General features: G+C 42.6%; 1 protein-coding gene across 1 annotated transcript in view; it reads right to left on the bottom strand.

Moving 5' to 3' along the window:
• Window positions 1-390: 390 nt before the first annotated feature.
• DCDC1 (doublecortin domain containing 1) overlaps window positions 391-13,869 on the bottom strand; it is a 423,479-nt gene continuing 410,000 nt past the window's right edge. Inside the window, exons 36-37 of the mRNA XM_065944379.1 lie at window positions 13,551-13,720; window positions 391-462 (exon numbers count right to left, since the gene is read on the bottom strand). Of these exons, the coding sequence (XP_065800451.1) occupies window positions 13,572-13,720 (149 nt within the window). The 3' untranslated portion in view covers window positions 391-462; window positions 13,551-13,571. The remainder of the gene's footprint in view (window positions 463-13,550; window positions 13,721-13,869) is intronic.

The following is a 13,869-nucleotide window of genomic DNA, read 5'->3' as shown; positions in this document are numbered from 1 at the left end:
TGTCTTCCTATCACATTTGTCTGGTAGTGGGACTGCTGGGCATTGTCACTGAGCCCTGTCCCGAGCAAGTAAAAATATGGTTCTCTGCTCTCTAGGCAATTACCATCTACTTGGAGAGAAAAAACATGTGCTCAGTATATAGGTGTCTTTTCCCCCAACAGTCCATGCTACAGAAAGGAAAATTTACAGAGTGTATACAGGTTTTCACTAGAATACAAAATCCCTGTGGCTAACACTGCCCATTAATTATAATATGTCTTACTGTGAATCTATGGATAACTAATCAGTGTCTGCCCATGAAAAATACAGTTATTTTGAAGGATAAATTCTAGCACTAAAATTTTAAGTAAGCCACACAGATTTCTTTTGGATTTTCCTAAATTTGAAGTCTTCAGCAATCTAAATAATTGAACTTTCTATCACAGTTTTGTGTTTCCAAGTAAGTGGAGAAAGTTTTCTTTCCTGTAAAGGGGAGAGAGAGAAAGAAAGACAAAGAGAGAGAGAGATGAGATAAATATATTATACACATACACACATATATACACTTATTTATATACAATGCACATATATATGAAGTTCAATAGAAGTTGCTACTTTAAAAATATTTATCAGAATAGGTGCATTAAAACTTGATAAGGTTTGTAAAATTTATAGAGGCATCGCCTTCAAGGCCTGATGTGAGTTATGAAATCTAATTTTGTTTTCATAGCTCTGTGATAAAATTTTATCATTGTTATAAAAGGGGTCTTTACTAAGACTGACCGGAAATCTGAACTATCTGGCCAGGCAATAAAAACACATTCCTTAGCTGCAAAGTGTCAGACAAGCAAGGTTTAACTGAAATTGATCGATAAGTCTTCCTTTCACAGTTGAGTGCATTCACTTTACCTCATAGGATAATAGTTTTTTTTTAATGGTTTTTCCATTAATATCAGACTTCAGTGTTAGTAAGAAACAAGAAAGACATAAAAGGGAGAGAGACATGCCATCAAGAGAGAATGTTGCAATCTTTAATGGTAGAGCACTTGTGCTCAGATGAAGTGCTTGTGTGAGTGAGTGTTCAGACTTTCATTACTGATTGTTATGGGTTGAATTGTGCCTCCCCACCAAAAATCCACATGTCAAAGTCCTAAACCCCAGCATCTCAGGATGTGCTCTTATTTGCAAACAGGGTCGTTGCAGATGTAATTAAAGAAGATGAGGCCCCCTAATCCAATATGAGTGGGGACTTTTGGACACGGGACACAATGTCACATGAAGATGAGGCAGAGGTTGGGATGATGATTCTACAAGCCGAGCAACACCAGACAGTCTGCAAATCACCAGAGGCCAGAGCAGAGGCGGGGGACACATCCTTCCCTCACACCTTTCAGAGGAGCCAGTCCTCCTGACACCTGGAAGTCAGAATTCTGACCCCAGAACTGTGGGAAAAGAAATTTCTGTTGTTTAAGCCACCAGCCTATGGTACTAGCCCTAGCATCTAATACACAGATGACCACAGCCACTGGGGCAGAGAAGTGAGACACCCTAGTGGGCTTATCACGTCCTGGTAAGCCAGCGAGGCTCCTCTCCTGTGAGCAAGGCAGTGCTCCCACTCCCTCAGGTTTGGCGTCCAAATGCAGCTCATTATGCCTAGCTCAGCTGTCATCAGGGAAATCTTCTAAGCAGGCAGTGACTGAACCATAAAATTATTCTTTAAAGGCATCCAATGAAGTCATCAAACCCAGTTTCAGAACTGCCAATAACCATACCTGAAATTTCTACAGGCTATGTGATTAGACAGATCTGGGTACATGTATCAGCTCTTCCCCTGACCAGCTGATGGCTTTGGCAAGTTATTTCACCTTTTCAGGAGCTCAGCTTCCCCATTCTGAAAATGTAAAAGTAGAAGCAGGAAAAAAACACCTATTTCCAAGGGTGGTCATGAGTATTGAATGAAAGCGACAACAACAGTATGAAAGTCCAACAGGGTGCCTGGCCACGAGCGTACACTGTGGCAGCGTTAGTGACCTTCTCCATCCATGTTTATCATTGATCTTATTTGATGCTTATACCAACAGGCTTGCCCAACAGTGCAGGAGGCAAGACTTGACACCAAGATCTTTTCCTGGAAGGAACCACCTTCAGCTCAGTTCAGTTCAGTCACTCAGTCGTGTCCGACTCTTTGCGACCCCATGAATCGCAGCACGCCAGGCCTCCCTGTCCATCACAAACTCCCGGAGTTTACTCACACTCATGCCTATTGAGTCAGTGATGCTATCCAGCCATCTCATCCTCTGTCGTCCCCGTCTCCTCCTGCCCCTAATCCCTCCCAGCATCAATTAGCCATCCCTAAGTTGTGTTGTGGCCTCCCTCTGTCACTCTGGTGGAATCTGGGTTGGAATTCTGCGGGTGAAGAGAATCTGGATGCAGGTCCTAGTAAACACCTGTATAAAGACTACCAAGCAGAGAGATAGGCTCCCTTGGTCAGCTGGAATAATGTCTGTCACAACACTGTTGCCCAATCTCATCTAGCGACTGAATCAGAATCAGACTTTTAAAGCTGAGTGGGACTTTAGAGATGGAAGAGTCGACTTTCCTTATTTTAGGGGAGAGGAAGCAGCAGCTCCAATAGGCCCAGTTGGCATCAAGTTGAATGGTCTTATGAACAGCAGTTTATGTTCCTTCCATTCTATGGTTTCCCCTCCTCACAGAGTCAGCCCAGAAATGGAAGAAGCAGAATAGATCCAAAGATATGTAAAATGTCCTCAGAATAAACCTTTGCCTGAAGAGCAATGTGGCTTTCGTGGAATTGAGGCCCTTCCTAGCTCTATGATGCTTAGACCAAGCCAAGGTGAAAGTGGACTTCAAAACAGAGCTGGGACTGCCATTCATTCAAAAAACAGGCAGTCAATCTGCTCTCTGGTGTGGAGTGAAGCTTGCTCACCTTAGCCCTGAGCACCTAACAGCTCCTGGAACAGCTCAACTCAGCAGTGGCAGAGTAGGCTGAGGGGCTGGGGAGTAGTGACTCTTGTTTGGAAAATCTCCTGAATTGGCTGACTCCCATTTACATGCTGTTTCCGGCAACAGAGATCAATCTGGGTCACCTCTCTGCCACCGAGTAAGTATGCTGAAAATTATTACTATTTCAGACAAATGTTTAACTATTCGCAGATTATCTGTGACACCACAGGCCAAAGTCACAACAGCCTAACCAGGGAGTGGGTTTACTTTACCTTGTGATTTATGGAATGAGAATTCTGGGTGCTCTGTGGGACTAATTTAATACGAAACATTCAGATGTCTGTCTTATAATGCCATTCATCTTTCCTTAGCCTGCCTACACCAGGGGGCATGTGGTTCAGAGAGCAGGCTCTCCCTTCTCAGCCACAAATCATCACACTTGTGCAAGGGGGTGACATGTCTTCTCTCTCAAGCTGGACTGCCTGCAGCCGAGTCAGGCAAGCAGTTAAGGGTCCATCTGGGCAAAGATGGGAGAAGAGTGTTTTCCATTCTAGCGGGCCTTAGGAGTGTTTTGAAAGTTACAGTTGGCAAAGAAGGGAACTTGATCAATGTTTCTTTGGTTTCCCTCATTAAAAAAAGAAATATAATCAGCCAATACTGTCTCATCAAGTACAAGACTCATTTTATACGAAAGCTATGTGATACATTCTGTAGGTGGGTGTGATGTGTCTTTTCTCAGAGTGCTATAACAAAGTGGTGGTGGTAGTGATATAGTCGCTAAGTCAAGCCCAACTCTTACAACCCTGTGGACTGTAGCCCACCGGGTTCCTCTGTCCAGAGGACTTCCCAGACAAAAATACTGGAGTGGGTTGCTATTTTCTTCTCCAGGGGATCTTCCCAACCCAAGGATTGGACCCAGGTATCCTGTATTGCAGGCAGTATTTTTACTGGCTGAGGCACCAGAGAAGCCCTATAACAAAGTTCCATAGGCTCATAAACAACAGAAATTTATTTGTCACAGGTCTGGACCCTGGAAGTCAGAGATCAGAGTGCCAGTGTCGTCATGTTATGATGAGAACTGTCTTCTGTGCTGACTTCTCATTGTATCCTCACAAGGCAGACAGCAGAGCAAAGAAGGAAGCTCTCTCATGACTCTCATAAAGGCACTAATTCTATGCATAAGGGCTCCATCCTTATGATCTCACCTATTTTTAATTACCTCCCAAAGATCCCACCTCCTCATACCATCATATTGGAGAATAGGGTTTCAACATACAAATTTACACACACAAATATTCAGTCCATAACAATGCATGTGAGGAGAAGAAAGTTCTACAAGCAAATCAAACTCTAATTCAGTGCTTCTACTAAAAAGCAGGTCCATTTTTAAGGTTAAGGTTTTTTTAAGGTAATTTTTTAAGGTTATCTTAAACCTTGCATTCATTTAACAAACACCCCTTAATGCCTACTATATTGAAGGAGGAAACGGACAGAACAGGCTCCATCTTGAAGGCAGGACTCCATCTTGGGCCGGACTGTGGACTTTGCATATGCCCAGTATCTATGGAAATGACATACCAACTGGAAAACCAGAGGCCCTGGATGGAAGAGCTCCAGGACTCATACCTAGACTCTCTGTCACCTAAAAGAATACCTTAATTATCTGTGTAACCTAATAGAATCATAAATTCTATTATGCTTATTGGGGTATGGACTTCCCTGCTGGCTCAGACAGTAAAGCGTCTGCCTACAATGCGGGAGACCCGGTTTCAATCCCTGGGTGGGGAAGACCCCTAGAGAAGGAAATGGCAACCCACTCCTGTATTCTTGCCTGGAAAATCCCATGGACCGAGGAGCCTGGTAGATGACAGTCCATGGAGTCGCAAAGAGTCGGACATGACTGAGCGACTTCACTTTCATTTTCACTTATTGGGGTATGACCACAAGTCTATTGATAATTGTCCATTGTTAATTAACTACCTAGGCTTAAGGTATATGAATCACGGGTTAACTTTGACTGTTTCTTTCTTTTCCTTTGTTCAGACTAGTTTCAGGGAATTTGGGAAGGTGGGTTTGGGCACGTACACTTAGAGTATATAAGGTTTTCACAAAAACTGGTCGGGGTCCTTGGCTAAGAGGAGACTCTGCCTTGGACCCGCTGGTGTAATAAACTGCACTCCACTATCTGCATTGTCCTTCTGAGTGAGTTTGTTTTCCGGAACACGTGGCTACAACAATATGATATGGAATATTCAGGCACTGGAAATATAGATGTGAACAAGCTGGACTTTCATTCAAGGAGTTTACCGACTGGTGGAAGAAAGGCTCTTTCAACAGTGATAAGTGCTGCAGCTGAGGTAAGCAAAGGGGGAACCCATGGAGGCAGCTCCCAATAGAACTGGGTGTAGGGAGGGGTCAGGGGCTTTTCCCCAGACAGCTGTAGGAGGCGAATGTGTACAGGTAACACAGGATCTGAGGGAACCAAGGGCACTTTTAGGATGAGTGGAATACAAATCTCTGTGAACAAAGGAGCGACAAAACAGATGGCAGGGTGAGGGGAGCATAGTCTTCCCAAGGGCATGGGAGGAGTGTATTCTACATTTAGATGACAGTCCAGGGCCACTGGAAGTTTTTAAGCAAGACAGTAACATGATGTGGTTTTCCTTCCAGAAAGATCATTCTGGCTACTACTTGGACAAAGAATTGGAGAGGAGTGAGACTGGGGTTGCACCACGACTAGTTAGGAAAACCACCAGAATTGTCCATGGAAGCAACGGCAGTGGCTTAAGTGTAAGTAAACAACGTTGAAGCACTTAAAAATCCCATAGACGCATCCCGTTTTTCTCATAATAGCAGCTGCAAGTTGCTGAAATGAAAACTGACATCTGTTGTCACGTCCGGAATGAGACAGAGGACGGGGCTGCTCACGCTGTCTTGTGTGCTCTGCCCCACTGCTGCTGAGAAAGCCTCCCTAGGACGCTGCTTAAACACACAGCTTTAGTTCAATACATCATGGTGGGCCATATCAACTTTTTCATGGGAACTGGGCAATATCTAACAGGGAATACCACACCTTGGATGCCCTGGAATGTAACAAGGATTGACAACTCACATACAGCTGATGACAGTCAAGTTCAGTGAGTAGAACTCACATTCCAGCATTGAGAAAGTTGCTAGCCAGGCTGACCTTGCAGCGTGGACAGAGAAGGAGATATGATAACAAAAATCAAAATCCACAATGGAATCCAGCCTATCAAAACGATTGCATTAAACAAGAGGCAAGGAAAAGTTTGATCAAAAAAAAGGTGTTTAACTTTCTGAATTGATTTGGGAAAATTCCCTAGATGACAGAGTGTTTTAAGTTTTGCCAGGATGTCTCTGCAAAGTTCACTTCCTCAGACAGACTTGCTTGTATTCAAAAGTATAACTTAAGAGTTCATCCTGATCTTGTAAGCAAAGTCACAGATTTCACCTTCAAGGTCATGTTGCTTGTATAGCAAAGACCGCCATTGTTATACCATCAAAGTCAAATGTGAGGATATACCCATAGACAAGCTTCTTATTGGCTGAAGAGGAATAGAGTCAGCCTAGCTGATACCATGCTAATTTCATCCCTCATTGGTGAAGGGAGAAAAGAATCATAACAAGAACAGAATTATGGGTTTTATACTGCAAATGCCAGCCAGGTCCACAGCTTCCCGAGGAAGGACCAGCCCGCATCACCATTGCCTACACAGGCAAGCTGTGCTTTGTATCATGGGATCCCTGACATCCTAATCTAACGGAATGAGTAAAAGGCAGCTACTGGCTGGCCTCCAACCATTCAGTCTTCCATCAGGAGACACAAAGAAAGTAATTCAGAGGGTAGAGTGGCCCTAGAGCCGAAAGAAATATAAAAGAAAGGCAGGAAACAGAGCCATGCGGCAGCATAAGCCCTGAGAAAAGACAAGTGAGCATCTTAGCCTAGAGCAGGAGAGCTCATGGAGAAGAGGGAAATTCATAGATCAAGAAGGACCTATATCACTTAGCTTGTAGTAGTAAAACTGTTCTCATTCTGAAGATGTAGTTAAAATTCTTTGAATCCATTATTGGAAAAAAAAATATCGCTCTGTTAGATACACTATTTAGGATGACTTTAGCTATTGTAACACATAAAATCCCATGTAAATACATTCCATTGACTTAATAAAATTTCATTGACTTTAAAAAAAGTACAGAGGAAAGGAGAAGTGAGGGAGAGGAATGGTAGACCACTAGATGTCCATTTGGACAGAGTCAGGCTGTGTGTCTGGAACAGAGACCACCATGAAGCCTTGTGCTGGGCTCTCCCATGCTTTCCCCTCTCTTTGTTAATCCTCCTAACGAACCTCCACCTCCGGAAGTAAACTGAGTGTGTCCCTAAAGTGTAATCTGAGCAAGCTTAATTTAACATACAATGTCTAGTGCAGCTTTCATGTTATTAATAGTTCCTTTTAACCACTGCACTTAAAATAGAAAAACCCAGACTCCTTAGCATGACCTACAAGGCCCTCCACAATCTGGCTGGTGCCCACCCCTCCGACCTCAACTCATGCTTGTCACCCCAACATCCCAGCCTATTCACTATTCGAGTAGTCAGTCACCTACTTCATTCACCTTTACATGCCCAGTACCCAGAACAGGATCTGGAGGTAGAAACACATGAATTAGGTCTTCGAAAAACTTATTTTCTTTACAGCTTCTTGTCTTTTAAGGAAAGTATTGCCCAACCTATATGGATCTCACTTATGGGACAAGAGAACTACTCTGAAAATTAATTTTTCTGAGGGCCCTTGTTATTGAACTGAAATAATATCCCATGGAACTGCACACTATTAGATGAGCCTGCCAGGGATGCGGGAGGCTCAGGCTTCTGTATGAACTAAACCTAGAGAAAACACAGAACAGAGAGGCTCAGCCTTCCCCATAGTAAGCAGCTCCTTCCCTGGAGAAAGGGTTGTATGTGCTTAGTTGCTTAGTTATGTCAGGACTCTTTGCAACCCTATGGACTGTAGCCCACCAGACTCCTGTGTCTATGGGATTTTTAAGGAAAGAATACTGGAGTGGGTTGGCATTCCCTTCTCCAGGGGATCTTCCCCACCTGGGGATCGAACCCATGTCTCCTGCATCTCCTGCATTGCAGGTAGTTCTTTACCTGCTGGGAGAAAGGGTTACTTTGGTAAATAAGATCCCTGTCCCTGTTCCACAGCTCTCTCAGTTTGTACATACAAAAATGCATAGGAAAACCCCAGGAAGCTGGATATTTCCCCACCTTCAAAATTACTCTGTTCCTCGATTCACGTACCATAGCCCTGACATTATTTCTGTCACCTTTAAAATAGCAAGATGTTATCAGCACTGAAGACAGCTTATTTAACGTGGGGAGCTTCAGCACCTCAAACTCCCTGTGTTTCCTCCAGTGACTGCATCCTGGTTACCACCTCTGGGTGGTTAGCTTCCAACTCCATTCTTTCTTAAGGAAACAGTGAGGAGTAAACATGACAGCATTTAGACTCAAACCCCCACACAGGCAGTAATTGCTTCTTCACCTTCAAAACCCCTGAACACCAAGGTAAAAGGGGCCACAATGTTCTCAGAATTGCTGTTTAGTGCATGAGCCATGCCCAGCTGACAAGCACAGAACCCTGGACGAGTTTCCACACGTGTGGTCAGCTACCACCCTCCATGACTGGGGCTTGCCACCTGCAGACTCCTTGCCCCATTTCAGGGGTACAAAAGAAAAATCTCTGCCATTGAGCCTGGGACTCTGTATGTTATCAAGCTCCCCAGGCGACACATGCACAGGAAACTCTGAGAATCATATTAAGCTAAGCATCCTTTGCTGATCCACAAATTGCTCCAGGGAGAGTTGTTGTTAAAATGAAAGATAGGATTTAAAGGCCCTTAGAAGAGAAAAGGGGCTTCCCTGGTGGCTCAGATGGTAAAGAATCTGCCTGCAATGCAGGAGACCCAGTTCTATCCCTGAGTTGGGAAGATCCCCTGGAGTAGGAAATGACAATTCATTCCAGTATTCTTGCCCAGAGAATTCCATGGACAGAGGAGCCTGGCAGGCTACAATCCACGGATTGCAAAAAATTGAACACGACTGAGCGACTAAGACACACACAGAAGAGAAAAAGTAAGGAAGATTGAGGAGAGAAGACCGAAAGGCAAGGAGAGAGATGAACTAGAAGGAAGCAGAGAAGAGTGGTGGAGATGAAAACAGAGAATCAAATCTTATGCTTTGTGGATACTAATCCTAGCAGTTCTGTAAGGCTCCCACCTCTCCTCCATTGCTTTCTGGCAGAGTCTGCAGGGTAATTTAAGGAGAACTGCTGGTGGTGGCATCTAGACATTGACCCCTCAACTGTTCTAGCTAGGGTCTGCCCGGAACTGACATTCTTGGACAATCTCTGCTGAGGCTAAAACCCCAAGTTCAAAACTTCTAGGGCTGCTAGAGACAGTGTTAATTGCTCGGTCATGTCCAACTCGTTGTGACCCCATGGACTATAGCCCACCAGGCTCCTCTGTCCATGGAATTCTCCAGGCAAGAATACTGGAGTGGGTAGTTATTCCCTTCTCCAGGGGATCTTCCCAACCCAAGGGTCTAACCCAGGCATCCTGCATTGCAGTCAGATTCTTTACTGTCTGAGACACCAGGGAAGCCTTGGACTACTAAGTCAGGACCTAATCGATCCAGTGGTTGACTGAACCATCTATCTACCCCTAAACCAGCACAAGAACACAGCAGACAATGAATGATAGCACGTCCAATTCAGAATCACCACTGTACTTGCCATATAAATATAATTTCCTGTCTCTTTTCTTCCTCCCTCCCCCAACCCAGTTGCACCCTGGGCATAAGCACTTCCTCTCTCCTCATATATTTCTATTTGCACACTTGGCACAGGGAGACAGCCTATTGAGAGTGTTTCCCATCACAGACTCACAGAACTAGGACTCTAGCTGGCGGCAGGCAACCACTGAATGCCCGCCATCACTTTACTCCCATCAGCACTCACCTGGGTGGTCTTTGTTGACCCTGCTTTGCATGTGCTTTTGGCCAAGCAACCCCAAACCATGCCTTTTACTTAGAATTCTCGCTTATTGCTTTTAAAGAGCAAAACTGCTGCTCGCTCTTTCTGCTAAACCTCGCTTGAGGAAGCGCTGAGATCTGCTCAGAGGCAGGAGGGAACTAGAGCCACTGATTTAATAAAAGCAACTGAGGATCCCCACTGGGGCCAAATTCCATTTAACTGAGGACATTTGCATCTGATTTTGTGAAGATCTAGAATAACATGGACTTACGTGGTTTGATCACTCCCTTCTAAATGATGTCAGAAAAAAACCTGCTGTTTGGGTGAACTGTAAGTCTCAATAACACTCAGCAGCACATGTGGCTATTAATAAAGGTTAGTTCACAAATGCTGCTGTCACTGGCCACAATGTCTAAGTGATTCTCTTGCAAAAGAGAACAAATGTATTTTTACCTTTTTGTTGTGGTTTGCTTGTTTGTTACTTTGTTTTCTTGATCCATACAAAAAAATATTCAGTTATTATGAATAAGAACAAAATGGAAATTCAGGGTTATCACACCACAAAACTGCATCTGGATTTTGAATCACTTCTAACGTGTCCTGTTTTATAAACCTACCATAAGTACACAGATAGAACACTTATTTATAAATAGTGCCAAAATCTCAAAATGTTTGTCAAGCTTTCAGACATGTTGTTTTCAGTTAGTTTGCTTAAAAATATGCAACTTCAACCCAACAGTTAATCAAGTAACAAAGGCTAGAGGTGGGACAGAAACATCCAGAAAATTCTTTCTCCCAAGGACAATCACAAACGCGGGTACATGGTTGATTAACATCTGGATCAACTTAAGGGTGTTTGCAAACCAGCAGGAAATAAATTTCGGGAGAACACCACAGACTTGAGGAAGGTTGCTTTAGTATTTAATAATAAATGATTTCCAGTTGATAGAAAAATATTGAAATGTGACTTATATATACAAGTCTGATTCAAATTTGATAAGCATGTCCCCAAAGGAAATTCCTGGGTTTATTAAAAATCCTCGGAGGGTTGAATAGAATTAAAATAGTCTTATCCTATAGTCCTTGCTGAAGGTGGAGTAACTGCCCTCCAGTCCACATGGATGGCGATCATAGGAGGGCAAAAGAGCAAAATTTTGTGTATGCAACTTGAAATTTTGCCTCAATGTGCTCTGCTTTTAGTAGTTTCAGTACACATGATCCAGGAGATCATAGAAGAAGGTCAATGATAAACAGCAGGGCTGTTGTTACTCTGAAGTTAAAAAATGGTTACGAACTGCCAAGATACCCTGTGCAAGCCATCGTCAACAAAGTACGTGTCACTGCCTTGCTGGTAAAATGTGATGTGTTGATGAATGTTATATTACATCTGAAATCACATTTACGAGTAATAGAAAAGTTCAGTTCAGAGTTTTGCCTTACGTCTCCTGGTACACTGACACAGGGTTGTGTGATATTACCAATTTTCGCTTCAGACATGTTCACACACAACAGTGAAGACTTCACAAGAATCTGCACATTTGATCCATGGTGAAATCACGCCATTTTCATAGCAAATCAACTTTTCCTCAGCAGCAGAATGATAGGTACTTTTTCACCTAGAGAAATGCCCTTCTTTTCAAGGAATCTGGAAAAAAGTAAAACTAGTTCTATGTCTCTGGGGATTGTAATCCAGTTTTTATAAGAAGAGGCCCAGCAGGTAAGAATCCTACTGGCCCACTTTGTGACCGGGAGCACGTTCCTTAACCCTTCTCGTTCAACAAAAGGAGAAGCGAAGTGGGGGCACATGCAATCTTTCTTTCATATGTATCACAAAGGTGTCCTGGAATGCCTTCACATCTCTAACACCACACAACACAGAGAGAAGAGGTCTGCAAAAGGGCAAATTTTTGTGTATGCAACTTGAAATTTTGCCTCAGTGTGCTCTGCTTTTAGTAGTGTCAGAGGCAGCAAGAATTTACTCACGCAACCTGACTGATTTGCAGACTGGGAGTAAATGCTAGGCCTTTTGCAGCGATTACCAAGAGCCCCTTTCAGTAGAAATGATCTACTGCCTTCCTGCACCACATTACAGTGGTAGATTGAGGAGTGAGCCCAGCTGAGCCATTCTGCACACTTTTAGGCAGGCTGCGATTTATACTCAGATGGAGATGCCAAAGGCTTTCAGAGGAAGAAAGGAGAGCATTTCTCTGGAAAATTTTTTTACCAGAACCAGAAATCAAACTCTGATGTGTCAGTGATATTTTTCTTAAAAAATAATTCTTTCTTCATAGCAGAAAGAAATTAAAAGGTAAGTTCTCTTCCCGTAGTATTGCTACATATGATTGCTAAGGATATCCCTTGACCCCTTAAGAAAAATCCTCACATGATTTTTTCCTTCAAGTGGTGCATACACCCTTTCCCTAAGTTTCGGTATTCAGGACACAGTCTACGGCTTTTGGTTACTGAGTTTACGTCAGAAATGATCCAGCTTCACTCTGTGAACAACATCTAGCTGTGCTCATGAGGAATCCTGTTACCACAGGCCAAACTGAGGGGAAGTGGGAGGAGGAAAAAGCAATTCATATGGGGTTTGGTGGCCAACAGCCATTTCATTTTCATTTAGTAAATGTAGGGTTTTAACATGGAACCTTGAAAAATAAAGTGGCTGAGCCAGAAAAATGTCAGTTTGACTCAAATTTAGCATTAGGTAGTCAAAGAGTCTTTGTTATTATCAAATTATATATATACTATACTATATACATATAATTTATATATGTACAATGAATACATAAAATTATTTTTATATATAGTACATATACTACTTGACCCTACTAAATATAACTATATATATATATACACACACTACAATTATCAGTCTATTTTATTATCAAATTATATATAGGAATAAAAAAAATTTTGTTGTTTAGTCACTACGTCATGTCTGATTCTTTGTGACCCCATGGAGTGTAGCCTACCAGGCTCCTCTGTCCATGGGATTTCTCAGGGAGGAATATTAGAATGTGTTGCCATTTCCTTCTCCAGGGAATCTTCCAGACCCAGGAATCGAACCCATGTCTCCTGCACTGGGAGGCAGTTCCTCTACCCCTGAGCCATCAGGGAAGCCCAACATAAAATGAATAATATAAAATTACTTCTTTATAAATAGTACATATACTACTCTTGATCCTACTAAATTTAAACACATATGTAAATATATACACATACACTACAATTGTCAGTCTATTTTATTATCAAATTATATATAAGAATAAAAAGGTATATATAGAATAATATATGCTATTTGATCCCACAAAATTATTTTTCAATAATAACTAATATTTTCCTTTTCCTAGGAGAAAATACATCTAAGATAGTTTACTGTCATTGCTTTGTCAAGTTTTGTTGTCTTTCTAAGAACAGATTTGAGGCATCAAATGCCACTGAGTAAAATGGAGAGGGTATAATGTTTAAAGGAGATGGCATAAAATTAAGAACGATGACTAATCATCATATCACATCCTAGCAAACACATAAGTATGTGCACCCACCTACCCCAGTGAAACACAGCACAACCTAGGGTGACTCCGCTAGGAATTCAGTGAGTGAAGGTACCAGGGATCGCAGCTTTGCAGATGGTGACAGCACGATGTCTGTGGCTTGAGGGCCCTGCTGCCTGCAGATTCGGGCATAATTTGCTCTGATCTCCACCAGTTGCTTTAACTCTGTGAAAAAAAAATTATTTTGAGAGACAAGTCAATGTATTTATAGCAAATAATTAAAAGTTCAGGATGATGAAAAACTCGAAGATCCTTCAGAAACCCTCGACTCCCACGCCGGACTCTTTCATTACACACTTGACTTGCTTATCACA

Source organism: Muntiacus reevesi, chromosome 9 (genome assembly GCF_963930625.1).
Source record: "Muntiacus reevesi chromosome 9, mMunRee1.1, whole genome shotgun sequence".
NCBI lineage: Eukaryota > Metazoa > Chordata > Mammalia > Artiodactyla > Cervidae > Muntiacus > Muntiacus reevesi.
Note: the sequence above shows the minus strand (reverse complement) of the source record. Positions and strands in the feature narration are given on the sequence as shown.